Source organism: Apus apus, chromosome Z (assembly GCF_020740795.1).
Source record: "Apus apus isolate bApuApu2 chromosome Z, bApuApu2.pri.cur, whole genome shotgun sequence".
In the NCBI taxonomy this organism is placed as follows: domain Eukaryota; kingdom Metazoa; phylum Chordata; class Aves; order Apodiformes; family Apodidae; genus Apus; species Apus apus.
Window position 1 is genome coordinate 50,523,069 of NC_067312.1, and position 15,423 is coordinate 50,538,491.

Here is a 15,423-nt window from a genome sequence, read left to right on the forward strand (position 1 = left end):
TTTCCTTGTCCGTCATTTAGCCACCTTCAATCATGTTATCTCCTGCTCAGTTTGCCACGGGTATTAATTACCACAGGTCTGCATAATGGCTTCTTGGCCAGTTGGCCACTTTCTTTTACTGGTGCAGCTTGTTATTTCTTCCACTTGCAACTCCTTAGGCTTGCGAACTGCTTGAATGCGGAGTCCCTTCATAACCCTTTGTAAGAGATGATTTTTCAAAAGCCCTGAGGAATGTAAGAAATAAAAGCTCTGCAAGATGTTCTGCATGGTAACAGTGCTCCAGAAAAACTGTCTAATTTGGCATTTCTGTGAATGCTGCTGAATCTTTTCCCAAGCCAAGGCAAGGCATAGATTCTTACTGAAGTTTAAAAAAAACATCTTCTTCTCATCACTGTAACAGAGTGGGAAAGGGAAATGGAAAATCAAAAGGAGAGAAGAGAGCATGTATCGGGTCTTAAGGACTTTTAATTCCCCCTGGAGATCAAGATTTTTGTGCTTTGCACAGACCTCTTAAAAACAACACATCGAATAACATGGAAGCTCATGTTACAGCAGAACATTACAGTGGTTTTCTAGTGAACTTGAGATAAACAAGAAAATGGAACATAGGAAAGAACTGACAAGTCTGTAACTTGAGAACTACTCAGAGGGACTGTCCATAAGTTAGGATAGGCGGGCAGATGAAACAAAACCATCTTGGTGAATAACTAACAGAAATCTGTGTTTGTGCTGATGCCTGGTATGGTATGCTTTTTTGTAAAGCCGTGGGTTTTTGTAGTTCTGATGCCCTTCTGATTAGTTAAAACACCTTTTTCCTTCAACATACTTCCACTTCTTCAGACAAGAGGTGTGTAGCAGATATAACATGTGGTGGGCACTAGGTTTCTTTCTGTTTCACAAATACTCAATTTCTGTGGTACTGACTGGCAGACACACAGGAGAACAGAAAGAGATTTTGCCCATGTAGAGCATACAAAGAATTTGATTCTTCATCTTGCCTGCTGTTTTGCACCAGGAATTGTTGGCTCCTCATGATCCCAGTAAAAAAAAGGCAATCAGTTTCTGTAGAGTATAATTTAAAGTACTATTTATGAGAGTTAACAAAATAAAGAAACAGAGGGTAGTACAGATAATTTTGTGTCCCTTCAAATGCTGGGAACCCAGAGTTGTGAGGCATCAGACCTCTGGCACAGCATGTTGTGCAAATCCTGCCTGTGGGCTACCCCCTTTTTTTAAAATCTAATTTTAGATACAGGATTTGCTTTTAAAAAATCCATCATTTAATTAATCAAGCTATTCATCATTTCTACTGTCAAGTAGGAAGGATGCCCACATGAGAACTTCCTGCTGCACAGACACAGGGAAGGCCAGGCAGGTGGTGTAACCATAGGTGCTCCACAGCAGCTGCCGTTGGGCTCCTCTAATCTCTTCAGCTGGGCAGGTATATCCTGCAGCCCCTGATCACCTTCAGTGCTGTGTGTGTCACTAACTCCTCCATATACAACAGTGTTCTGCTGAAAATTACTACGCCTGCTGGTCTTGGGAAGCTTTTCAGTGTTTCAACCCTAATGTGCTGTGTTTCTGTACATGTTTTTCCTGTATGTGCTTTTCTATTACATTTTTAATTGTATTTTTTTAATTAGCCCAATGGGTTCAGACAGGGAAACCATTAAATTCAGCAGAGATGTCTGTGTGCATGGTGGATCCATGGATCCATGCTTACTTCTGGATGTGTAAGAGATGCTGATTTGTAGGGACATTCTTCTTGCTCCAGTGAGCAGACATGTTGCTGTTTCCTTTCAAATCATGAGGAACTCAAAATCGTGTAATGAATACAGTCAAGGAGGAGTCATATGGTACCCAAGTAACAAAGTACCCATGTTGGCAACTGCTCAAATGCACCCACTTGAGCATTGCCCTGCATCCTCAGTGAGCCTTGGAGCTTGAATTAGTTAACACCAAAATGCTAGCTGTAATGCTGTTTGATTGGAACCAAATTTAAGGGCAGCACTCAGACTGACACTCTGAGAAAGTCAGGGAATTTTACTTGCAATACCAATTTGCTCTCCAGGGTCATAACCTGCCTCAGAGCTGGGTCTGTGCTGGCAGGCAGGTCAGCAGGCCCAGGAACAGAGTTCAGGAAATGCTTTCTATTCAGCATCCCTGGTCCACAGAAGGCCTGAGAAAGTCAGTTTCTGATTACACTTTCGGCAGTAACTGACCTTCTAACAGCTCATCTATGTTTCCTGTATCAAATAATCATTTTTAAGAATCATTAGGTAGTCATACTGATTTGATTCACTGAAAGATAAATTTTAAAGATAACTTTGGAAGAGACAATTCTGGTGCTGTGTTAGGATTTGGGATATGTTCACCCAGATGTCACACCTCTTACTATGTGGGTCAGCTGTAAAATGTGCACAAGTGTCTCCTGTCGTGCTGTTATCATCGGTGCCTGTTTCCTCCCTGCTTGCAGCACAAATCTGAGGAAGGTTAACCCCATGATAATGAGCTCCAACCTGTGCTACAACACCAAGTCACAGGGCAGCTCAGTGGGGACTGGAAAAGGCAAAATGTATTACAAAGTTTAAATTATGCTTTTGGACTTCAGGTTATATTATTTCCTAGAGGGCATTAAACTTTAGCATAGATTTATTATTCTCTCTCCAATCTTCACATTCTCTTTCACCAGGAAATGAGTTTAAACATCAACTTTTTCTTAATAATTCTAATTAACGCCCTTAAAATTTTTCCAAAGATCCAAAGTGGCTTCTGTACTTTCTCCTGCCCCACTTTGAAGAGGGCGACATGATACATGCCCTACAAGAGCATGGTGTATCTCAGTTACTTTTCTTAGCAACAGAGGAGGGCTGCAATTCTGCTCTGAAGTCAAATCCTACAGAACTCTCCTGCCTCTATGCAGACTTAGTGAGAGAAACAAGGAATGGTTCTACATAAGATACAGGCATTTTTCTGTAGATCCTAATTAAACAAGTCAAAACACATGTTGCAGCATGCTTTATAACCCTAAGGTACATCTATATGCCTTTTGTAAGGTGCTACATGCTCATGTGTTTTGAATTAATGTAATTTTGACTGTTAATAAACCATTTCTTAAATATGCTAAAAGCTAACTAATAGAAAGACAAAATAATACAATTCTTCCACAGGAATCAAGAAGTCATTACAAAAAACTATACATATTTTTAGAATTCAAGTTTGAGAAAACCCTATTTGTACAGTTTTCAAGAAACTTCAGTTTAGTAGAGATCTCAGTTGCTCATCTTCCTCAGCCTAAATCAAATTTCTAAGTACAACCAGGCTTTTTGGCATTCAAATTTAAGATAAATTGGTAGTTTGTTTTACAGATGACCATGGAGCTGAAGATGAACTACAACATCAGACATAACCCCCCAAAAAGTAACTGAATGCTACATCTACACGAGATGAAAAAGCTACAAGACAAGTCTGTTTGAATCAATTTTTTAATTTATTCTGCAATTGCATCCAAAATATAAATACAATCTCTTAAATACTGAACACAGTCAGTTAAAACCACTGCTAAGAGAGACTGACTTTCTGAACATAGGCACAACTTTACTAGTTTCACTAGAATTGCAGCTACTTTTACAGCAGTGAACCTCATGGGTTGAATCACAAGCTCACACCATCAAAACATTTCTGGTTATTTAGGATTGCTGGAGGAATTAAACACTTTTAAAATGTTTTACAAATTCATCATGTTTCACATTTATAAATGCATACTATTTCAGATCAGAACTTGTGCTGTTCCCAGAGGATCTATCTGTAATACTGGTCCCCCTCCCAGCAGACTGCCCCCAAACTGAACTTGGTTCATATCTTCTGTATATGTAAAATAAGCAGCACAATTACAAGGCAAGGTTTAATGCTGGAGGTTTTGGATGAGGAACAGAAGCCAAATGGGAAAACTGTCTTACCTTTAGCCACCTTTCCCATCCACACACAGAGCATCTAACACGCTAAATATTAGACTGTCATATTGCCTAAACCCCTGAAAAAATAAGTTTTTTTTAAAAAATACTTGTAATATAAAAATAATTTTATGTGTCTATGTACATACCATTTCCCTAGCAAAAACTGGTCTGTGCTATTCTTGAGCACCTTTTTCAGAAGTCGTTTTTGCATAACTACATTCCAGTTTAGCTGAATCACTCTTAAAATCAAGTACTGGAGGCACTCACAGACTTGCAGAAATTCTGCTGCTGTGAGGACAAGAGAAATATCACAACTAGGTGATTTACTTCTCCCACTGTCTCCTAAACAGCAAAACATGGGCTCCTGCACTTTGTCCTTTCAACTGCTTTCCTGATTTTACTGTCTTGACTACCCTCTAGATTGCCCATTAACATAGGAGGAAAACAATACTATTGGGAAAAGAGGTTCTGATTGTCTAAGTATCTGATTTTGTGGCTTTCTTGGTTGTGAATGTATTTTGGTTAAAGAACAGCTCTACTTCAACATCTAAGATTCTTCTCAATCCTTAGCTATGTAAAAAGAAAGTAAATTTTGGCTTCAAATAAATACAACTCACTATGAAACCAGACATCTTTCTTCTAGTTCTGTACTACCCTATGGCTGAGATGCTTGATGTAATGACTGGTTATCAGCTACGCATTGCTTCAGCAGCATAATCAGCATACATTGTCAATCACTGCACTCCTAAATCAGAAACATTTTCAAAAGTGTGAGATCCCACAAAATAAATCCTTAAAATTTGTTTGCACTCTCTGTGATTTCTCCTCATCTGAAAACTGAAGGATTGTACTGAGCTTTTCTCTTGATTAAAATAAATAAATAAATCTGCCTCTGCCCTCTGTCTCTGGTAGTCTCTACTCATTCAAGTTATTCACTTCAATGTTCAGAATAACAGGCAGAAGCAATAGACTACATCTGTTAGAACATACAAAGCCAATTTAATCACTGATTAATGAATAAATTACTGTAAGGTAAAATAGGCAGCCAACTTTGCTTTCAGAAACTTGACTCTTATTTGTATTATCCTTCCATTTCTAGGCCTGTTACTGAAAACAGCTGTTGATAAAAAGGAAACCTGCATGGAAAAAAATTTATTAAAACATCTTCATACTTAAAATACAGTAACAATTTTCTTCCATTTTAACACAAGTTCTTTATTTCTTCAGCTGTTCTCTGGGCTTCATCAGCCTATCCTCATTGAAAGCATAAAAAGCCATTTCACTGAACACAAAGTAAGGACAGATATTCTAGAGGTGTCAGAGCCCTTATAATGTGTGTTGGGAACACAGACCTCTTTTCTACAGTGTCTAGTGCTGTACAAACATCATCCTGTGCCTTGTGCTCCTTTTGACCTGTTTCTCCAGCACTGAAGTGCCTCTGTGCAGGTTTGAAGTGGGATTTTTAGAAAGCAATGGAGTATTTTTCTCTGCATACATCTGTATCAGAACCTCTTAATTAGTCAGTCCTAGCAGTTTTTAAAAAAGACATAAACGTGCAGAGTCATTATGCATGTAGTCTTTATAACTGGGAAGGGTAAATAGGGTATACTTCACACAGCTTCCCCTATCATCATATCATCATTCATCCCTCAGAGCAGTATTGCTAGGGTTTACATACTTGCCTCTGTACCAGTACTAGAAAGGAGTGGACCCTAGCATTTTCAAAAAAGCGTATCTGCTGAAACTGATTCCTTAGAGTTCTTGGTGACAAAACATCACCTTGTGAAATTCCCGCACTGGTGATGAAACAAGGAAGATAGAAAAGATGGGAAAAGGAACCAAGGAGTTTAAAGAGAATTGCAGAATACACAAAAACAAACAGGGGGTTGACATTTTCTGCCTATGATGACATCAAAGGCTGCTCAATGCCACTGTTTTTAACTGTCTTAAACAGTATTTTATGTATGACTATATTTGATGTCATGTTTGTTCTGCCTCTTCGCTTGAGCAATGAGAAAGAAAAGTCCTCACTGTTCAGAGTTCAGCTACAGTGGCCAGTGTCAGAAGAGCCAATATTGCAGGGGAACAATTTTAATTTTATTTTTTTTTTCTGAGAGTTCATTACTGGTGGTTGGATTGTATTTATACAACTGGCCCCAAAATATTAGGGCTCCTAAGTATTACACTGTTAACCCTGCCACTGCTAGCACTGGTAAACTATAGGGATAATTACAATCTCACCTGAGAATATGATGCAAACATTAAAAGCTCAATGTCAGATTTTAAAGAGAATTCAGGTTCCTAGCAACACAGGCAGCAATCTTTTGAAAGCCCCTGCTATGTACCTGCCAGCACTACTGGGTGGCTAAATATTCTTAAAAATTTAACCCTCCATCCTCCAGCAGATCTGAGCAATTCTGCAACCTGAGATTAGGCTTTCAGCTGCTGGATTTTTAAGATGCTAATTTCATTTATTGCAAAGATAGAACACCCAGAGCACTATACCAGCATGCTAGTCATCTGTGTTGCTGTGGTTACACCAACGCGTATACCTGAAGCAAGTTCATGGTCCTTTCTATTGTTTTAGTAATTCCAGGATTTTCAGTTGAGGAAGACAAAAGAAATCAAACCAATAAAACCACACACACAATTACATGCAAATTTAAGTAAAAGCAGAGTATCACAGAAGATCCATTTTGGTTTGCTATTTTGGCACCTGTGTGATTAAAATGCTACTAAAAACTATGGAAAGACACCTGATGACTTAACTGAGCTTTGGATCAGCTGTAAGAGCATTTCTTTATCTACGCACTGAGACTGTTACATACAACAGTTAATTAAGTTACAATTACAACACTGAAGAAATGCCAAAAATGAATACTTACTTTTGCTAACAAGAGCAACTAGCTTTCTTACATATAATATCATTAAACAACCAAGCTAAGTAATATCCCTATCAATCAAAGCAAATTTTTATAAATAAATTACAGATGCACCTGTACAAACTAAAGAAATTAAAAAAGTAAATATAAAAATATATATATTACAAAATTACATCTTCAGTGAGACACTACCTGTACAGCAACCTGCACCAGCAAAATCCTCAGCACTCCACTCTCAACACTGTGTGTGAAAGTCGAGTTCATTCTGCATTTTCCAAGCCCCCACCCCACATCTTGTGGTTTCTACCTAGGAAGCCCAGAGTTCATAAGCTCAGCCTGCTCCTCACCCAGCTGCAGAGTGCTGAGCAGGAAACAGAATTTTGCATTGTGAATTAGGAAGGTATGCTAAGTATCACATCAAAAAGTACTTGGTAAACTTGTTCGAATCCCTCAACATAAAGGTTCAGGTATCATTTAGGAACAATGTTATTCACCTCTTAACCCAGTAGCTAACCTATGCTAACCTAAACAAGAAACGTGTGGGCTTTTAAGTCACTATTTGTCTATGCTTTCAGTGCCTTCTTGAGGTCAGAGTAGAAATTGGCCAGGGTACTAGACATGGCAGTGTCTACTGCAGATTGTGGCAGCAACCCTCGCAGTTCAGTTTGAATATAGCCTGTCAAAAGACTGTGGCTAGGATAGTCCTTAAGAGGGACGCAGAACCAACCGCAAGGGTGATTGAATCCACGGACAAAGTTAGGTCTCACCTCTCCATAGTCCAGGCTTACACCTATGAAAGAAAATAAACAAACAAAAAACACAAATTAATTTGAAGACACAAAAAAATAATGGTACAGGAAATTTAAAAGGTATGAGTTTCTGCTTGTGGAATGTAGTAGAAGTGACAGACACACTTAAGAGTTCCTGTGTACTTTCACACATGAAAGTTGTCTACTTTTCATTCAAACTCCACAACAGACAAGCAGGGCCTGATAAGAAGAAATTCTGCCATTTAAGACATTCCTCCCATTTGCTAGCAAGCTGACCAACTTGTAACTCCACCTGGACTGCCGTAAGAGCTGAGTCAAAAGCACTAAACTTGTCTCTACCACTCCTGTCCCACAGTTGGCATAAGTGAGATTTGGCACACAGCGACAGCTCATGCGTAAACCAGTAACTTTATAATTCTTCAAACATGTAAAATGTTAAAATACCTTTGAAATACCTTTAGAGACCATCTTACACCCTTTTTGCATGCTTACTGCAGCACTTAATGTGAAACAAATCTTAAGCCAAGCAGTTGTTGCAAAGTAAGAATTAAGTAGAGGTAAGTGGTACCTTACCACATGTTAGAAGCCCATCTTCATAGCTAGTAGTGTAAGAGAAATCCACAAACTCCCTTGGTGCTATGATGTTCCAGAGCTGACCAGCCGTGGTGTAGCGCATCACACAGCAGTTCTTGTTGAGTGACAGAATGAGGAGAGTAAGAAAACAAAAATACCTTTGTATTATGAATACAGAGAAATTTTCACTCGTAGTTAGCTAGCCTTTCCCACAAAGGCTGCAGCCTCTGTCAACTAAACTGTGCAAGCAACTTCAGTGAGGTCTGAATGGCTGTGCTGTTTTCAGTCTAAATGCTGGCATTTTGTAAGGACTTGCAGTCTACAAGTGAGGAGCTGCAGGGACAGACAACATTTGGCACCTTTAAATGATCCTGACTAGAACTAAAGAACTGTGTCATCACGTCTGGGAACTGAAAGCCAGTTGGATTTTATGTGGCTTAATCACTACTTACGAAGTCTCCAAGGATTATTAGTACCTTGCAAGAGGCCTCTCTATGTATCAAGATGCTCTGTCAAGTACTTTTAATCCATACATTAATAATAAAAGAGAATATTAACAATTCTTCAAAAAAAGGCTTTCTTATGAGACAACAGAGTTGGCATAGATTTTAGGGAATAATTAGCAAAACTACCTTGCCTTATAAAACTTCCTGAAGAGTCAGAGAAAAAGGCTCTCCATGTTCAGGTGAGATGTCCACAGGGTTTGTAGTCATACTGAATGATCCAGTAATCAAATGAAGGCTATCATCTCTTTCCTTATCAACTTCAAACCTACCTTTCTTTATTAAGTCCTGCCTCTCAATATGAAGTATTTTGGCTCCCATCACAAAGCCCTGGCACACAGTGAAGCCAGCCTTTCAGGACATGGGAAAAGCTGCAGCTTCTGCATATGTAAATTATTAATACCCACAATTTTATTTCTCACATAACAGAAGAAAGCAAGCTGTACAAAAAGGCTTTGGCATATAAAATACCACACTGTAATTCCCTATACATGAATTTTATCAGAAGCTACCAGAGATCCCAGGTCCCAGAGAACTGTGACTGACCAATTATTAGTCTTTTATTTCTAGCATTAGATGGATACCTAAACTAGAAGCTTCAGAATAGGACTGTGCAGCCAGAAAGCTTTATCTGAGGTCACCCACCACATGTAAGCACAATATCCCATGTGCGTGCAGAAAATGGGCAGAAAAATGGTTGTATTTGTTGGAATGACTGCTCTGCTGTACTGTTAAATGTATGCATCTATACACATTTCCCTTAAAAACCTAAACAAGTCTTCACCTCTTCAAATGTTTCCATGATGTCCATTGTAGTCATTAAGCTGTCCCAGTCTAGCCTATAAGGTCCAGGGCGAATGTGATCCACTACTCTGTTAGCAACATCTTCCACCACTCCTTGAGCTTTGTAGCTAGAGAAACATATATTTACATTTAAAGTGAGAAATTCTCCATAAATATTCCATTAATCTGAAACGTCATGCTTACTGTAATACTTTGATATCTGGAGTTATGGTCAGTAGACAATAGTATCAGAAAAACAGTAAAGAAAGAGACCTATAAGGGCATCAGTCTGTGCAACAAATGTTACTCTGAGAAATTTTGTCTTTACACTGCAATAAGTATTTTGTAAATGACAAACTCCTTCTTCAGATAAAAATCAGCCTATTTACTCCTCTAACAACTTGTCATTTTGCTCTTCTCACTGGGTGAGTAAGGGAGTCCACCAGGGACAAGTAAAGCTAAAAGCAGTAAGAAAGGAGAGCCGGAATACAACAGGAAAAACATTTTTTATAAAGTAGAAGTAACAGTAGTGGAACCCAGCTAACAAGAAACTACCTTATGCTTTGGTGGCATATAAGAATACCAAATAAAATAATTTGGTATAAGACATTACAGAACATTCATTTTTTATCAGGTATTTTTAGTAAACACCAGAGATTTTGTTTATTTGAATTATGGGGCCTCCAGCTCCTGAAAGGGGGGAAACCATCCAGACCAAAGTTTAAAAAAATATTTCTATGAATAGCTTACCCTGGAGTCTTCACCTGCACTCAGCAGCCACTCACCTCTTGGCAGTGTGTCAAATTACACAACCTGTTGATGCCAGTGTACCTGTGACCCTGCTCAGAGTTAGCAGACTCTTGGTTTCTGGTGTCATCAGCTCTTGCAGGTTTAACAGGACTTAAATTCCACAGAGCACTATCTGTCTTTGAGATACCTTCAAACACTACCTTTTTGCGTGACTTTTTGCTTCTTCAGAGTGCTGCTGTCAAGTAACTACTTCTCTAGCTAAACCTACAGATATCATCAGAACCCAGAGACAGAAACTCACCACGTCTTTCCCACAACTACGTGCTTGACATTTTATATTATTGCAGCTGCACAGTCACTGTAACAGTCCAAGCACTGACTGGGTGGTCACCCAGTAACAGTTCAGACCTACTGAACATGGACTTACTTCTGTGGTTTGCAGACCATCTTTCTAAAAGGTCTGGGCATATGCTGTTGATCACTTCCATCACTTTTCTGGTGTGTTCCTTAGTTTTCATTCTTTGTTGTTCTAGACAGCATTCAATGCTAAAGCATCAAAGTATAACATGAAAAAGAAATGGTACGGGCACACGAGATGATTCACTTAGCTTCTCCTCTAGAGAATCCGTGTAGTTGAGGGTTATAGAATCCACAACCTTCATTTTAAAACTCTACAAAACACATTTGTGGAACCTTAAAAATGTATCTGTTCTGCAGGCAAACTTACAGGTATCCACTGAATTCCTCTGATGGTTTACGCCACACAGTTGCGTCTTTCTGAAAGGAAAGGGAAGGAATGCAGTGTTGACAGTTAGATACAATTATGAGATGTTCACTTCAGATTTTCTGAAGAAAAGCAAATTACTTCACTATTAACTCTGGTTCAGCCCAAAGTGCTCACTGACCTGGGCTCTTTAGTATATTTTTGTTAATAACAGAAGCAGATGTTTCAGACATCTTTCACTTGTAGTTTTCCATTTAAAAAAAAACCAAAACAACAAACAACCCAGTCAATTACTTTCTCAGTGTCAAAAGCCAGAAGTCTGTGCAGAAATATGGCTTGGCAGGCCAAGCCAGTTTACTATGAAAAATATAGAATGATGAAACCAAATTACTAGGTAAAGCCTTTCACTTAAAAAGGCAACTGGAAAGCCACTATCTGGACACTATTCAGACAGGAAGACAGCACAACTTCTACTTGCATGCCTGTAACACACGACCAAGCATATGTGTGCAGGCAGTGCTGGCAGTGGCAGATAAGAAGGCCTAAGTTACCCTTCTTCCATTGATGCTTGACTAGAAATGTCTTGCAAGCAGTAGTCTATTTGTACTGTATGCAGAAGGGAGGAAGGAATGGAGGAAGGGTGGAAGGGAAGTAGGGAGGAAAAACATTTGACCCTCTATTACCAACGTCTCTTAGTAAAAAAACAAAAGATACAAGAGTTAGTAAAAAAACAAAAGATACAAGAGTCACCCAAACCATTGTAACAAAAGGGCAAAGACCAAAATGTACCACACTAGTCCTACCACATTACTACACTGAGATATCAAAATACATTTCTACTTCCCATCCAGGACAGGACTAAAAAGTATTCACCATGCCTAGAACTGATGCACAAGCAAAGTTTATTCACGTTGACAAAGCAAGACTTAAAAAGTCCAAAGAAGGGTACAGCAAACTGCTTGGAGACATCAGGAACTGCATTCACTTTCATTTCCCTCTTCAAACGTGACAATGTGGGGGCTCCAAAGGCAATGGAAAATGAAACAATATGAGAGAAAGAATTAAGAATGATCTCACTTTTTAAGAGGAAGCCATTTGGAAGCTGGAGCACGATGGTTTCAAGCATTATAGACAAAAAGATTCCAGAGGCCGGCAGAGCCTACCTGCATGCTGTGGCTGGTTTTTGAACGGACAAGTCAGCATCTCACAGCACTGCTAGTGCCGACAGCATTACACATTTTGCTTTAAGAAACGCATTTATTCTACAGAGGTAGGATTCCTCTATGCGATCCTTCCCTTAAATAGCAGCAATGACAGGCGAGGTCTGCAGGCAGCAAAACCCGCTGTTACCTAAACGTGGGCCCTCCCTGAAGGGTGGTTTCACAAGGCGCCCGGTATGAAAGTCCTGCAAGAACCCGCCACGTTCCCCACCCAGGTCGCGCAGCTTCAGCAGCTCCTTCCTGCAACGAGCGACCCGCAGCTTCCCTGAGGGGACACGACGGGCTGCACCCGCGGCTCAGACCACTCACGGTTTTCTTGGCGACGCGCCACTCGCTGTCTCCGGCGCCGTGGTACCGAACCAGGGTGTCCCGCAGCTCGGCGGCCAGGGATGCGGCATCCGGCACGACATCCATCTGCCCTCCCGCGCAGCGACACGCGTTACACAGACACGCGCAGCAGCACAAGGCATGACACGGGGGACGACGGCGCCGCCAACGCCAGCGCCGCTCGCTCCGCAAGAGGCGAGACCCCCCGCTGCCCGCCCCAGCCCCAGCCCCGCGGCCGCACCGCCCCGCGGCCGCGCCCACCGCTGGCAGCACCGCCCGCAGGCAGGACGGCCCGCGCGGGCAGCCAATGGGAGCGCAGCCCCTGCCGAGGCAGCCAATGACAGCCCGGCGGGGCGGGCAGGGGGCGGGGCCCCTCCGCCCTCTGGCCTCACACCACCCCTCGGCAGGTCAGCCGCGCGGTGACGCGCCGGGAAGGAGGGAGCCCGCCCGCTCTGATTGGCTGGCGGGAGTGGAGTGATGGAGGCGGGGCCCAGGGCGGCGGGGGCGGGGCCGGGGGGGCGGTCTCAGCGGGGACCGCGCCTCTCGGGCTGCACTAAGCAGAGCGGGGAGCTTTGCAGGCCCTGAGGTTCTGCAGGACATCATCAAAAGAGCAGTTTTGAGGTGAAAGCATAGCGACATTACTGGGACGTGTTCCGCCCATCTTCCTTCAGGTCCCTGTCAGTTTCTGTGAGAGGTGAAGCGCGCGCCTGGCCAGCCCCGGCTGCCTGCTGCTCGTCCAGGTTTCCTGCCTTCCAGTAGGGCTTTCCCCAGGAGCTGGTCACCTCGTTAAGGCTCCAATAGATTTGGGCTCCGATAGGTTGTTCAGTTTTTTAGAGAGAAGCTGCTGCTTCTTGAGGAAAAAGGAAGTGAGCTTTTAGTGGAGAACTGTTATTTGCAGAAATGTGTTCCCATGCGCTGGACAGATTTTGATCAAAGGCTGCCTGGTCACTTGGAAGCTGCTCTGGCTGCTCATAAAACAAGTTTCTTAAGCTTAGAAGGTCTGTAAGTCTTCTGTAAGGCCAAGCCCTTGGATACTCTGGATTCTGATCTTCAACATTAATTTTATTATTTGGGCCAACTGGGTGCTTTCAAGTCCTATAAACTCGTTCCTCACCACAGTGAGATGAATACTTCGATACCTTTGGGACTTCATGGTTTGGGCCTGAGGCGACAACACGGAACCAGCCGGGTGGCTGCTCACTCACGGCTCCCTCTCCCCTCCACACCCACACCCACACCCACACGCGCTGTGGGATGGGTCAAGACAAAGGGCGAGGAGGGTTTACTCACTGGTTATGGTCGCAGACAAAACAGACTCCATTTGGGGAAACACAGCAATTTTATTTCACACTAATCAGACGCACACAGGACACAGACAACACACAGAGCAGGGCTTGCATGTATTGCCCCACCTGGGCCCAAATCGCTTTGTTCCTGGTCTCTCTCCCTCCTTCCCCCCAGAGGCACAGGGGGACAGGGGATGGGGTTTAGAGTCAGTTCACAGGCTGGTGGTTCCTGCTGCTCCTTCCTCCTCAGGAAGAAGGATTCCTTACAGTCCTTCCCTGCTTCCCCATGGGGTCCCTCCCATGGGAGAGAGTCCTCCACAAACCTCTCCTTCATGAGTCCTTCCCACGAGGTCCGGAGCTGCTCCAGCCTGGGCTTCCCACAGAGTCAGGGGCTGCTTCGGGAACAGCCACCTCCTCTGGTGCTGGGGTCTTCCAAAGCTGTGTAGAGTCCACTGGCAGCAAATCCAAATCCACAAAGCAAATCCAAGTTCACCCCTCCTGGTGCCTTCAGGGAATATTTCACCACATTCCTCCATGAGTGCAGGGGGACAGCTGCCATCTCGCCACGGGTTGCAGGGAAACTTCTGCTTGGGCACCTACTTCCCCTTCTTCCTCAACAGCCACGAGCACCACTTTGCCTCTGCAGCTCATCTTCTTCTCCTGCTTACTCTCTGCTCAGGTCTTACATAAATTCTTTCATATATTAATCACAGAGGCATATTCAGTGTCTCTAATGGCTCCTTGTCTGGTTTTGGAGGTGGGGCAGCTTCTGAGCTTCTTACTGGAGCCACCCATGGGGCCCTTCCCCCACTACTAAAATACCTGCCAAACCAAACCAGCACAATTTCCCAGCTGTGCAGTGCAAAGTGTCCATGAAGCACCTGAGATAACTGATGTGCAAGTGATGCTGTATACATTTCATGGGTTATGTTCCTTTAGTGCTACCAGCTCAAACATGTGCCTGTGTGAAGAAAGTGCTGTGAGTAGGCAAATGTTGCTAAGCATGCCACAGCTGACCCTTTGCTGCTTCTTCCTCGTGATGTCTCTGGCACATCTCTGTGGCAGTAACTCCTGAACCACTTCCAAATTACACCAGAGGCACATCACCCCTGAGGTTTGCAGTATTGCTGTAGAAGAACATCTGTTCCTCTTGTCAAATAACACCTTGCACCATTTTTATTATGATGATGGGTGGGATCATGAACACTGTGAAAAGCCCAAAATAACTCTGTCACCTGACTTGAAAGTAATTTAAGAAAATCAAATGTATTCTGAAAGCTGCTGTGCTCGCCTCCATGATGATGAACTGTTGTCTTTGAATGCCTGATGTTTCATCCTAGAAGTAATATTGTATGGAGACTACTGACAGCTAATTTTAGTTAAACCAGGTTTGATCACTGCAGGTGTTCCTCTGTAGAATGCATAACCAATGGTGAGGAGGACACGTTGGGTGGTTTTCAAATAAAAGAAACTGTACACATCTAACCTTAATAACTTTCCACTGTGTTACAGGTAACAAAATGTGGGCAGTCTACCAAGCGTACTAGAGCAAGTTCTGCTTTTGTAGCAAAAGAGTATAAAACCATTAATATACAATGTGGTTGCTCCTTCATAGCGCTCAGCAGGCTGGTTCCAATCAAAAACAGTAC

General features: G+C 42.3%; 1 protein-coding gene across 1 annotated transcript; it reads right to left on the reverse strand.

Annotated features, from left to right (window-relative positions):
* Positions 1–3,467: 3,467 nt before the first annotated feature.
* On the reverse strand, positions 3,468–12,700 carry STARD4 (StAR related lipid transfer domain containing 4). Its single transcript, XM_051643338.1, has 5 exons — positions 12,471–12,700; positions 10,945–10,994; positions 9,469–9,595; positions 8,182–8,296; positions 3,468–7,628 (listed from the first exon to the last, which is right to left on the reverse strand). Exons 1-5 carry the CDS (start codon positions 12,573–12,575, stop codon positions 7,402–7,404), a joined length of 624 nt encoding a protein of 207 aa, XP_051499298.1. The 5' UTR covers positions 12,576–12,700; the 3' UTR covers positions 3,468–7,401.
* Between the last annotated feature and the right edge of the window lie 2,723 nt (positions 12,701–15,423).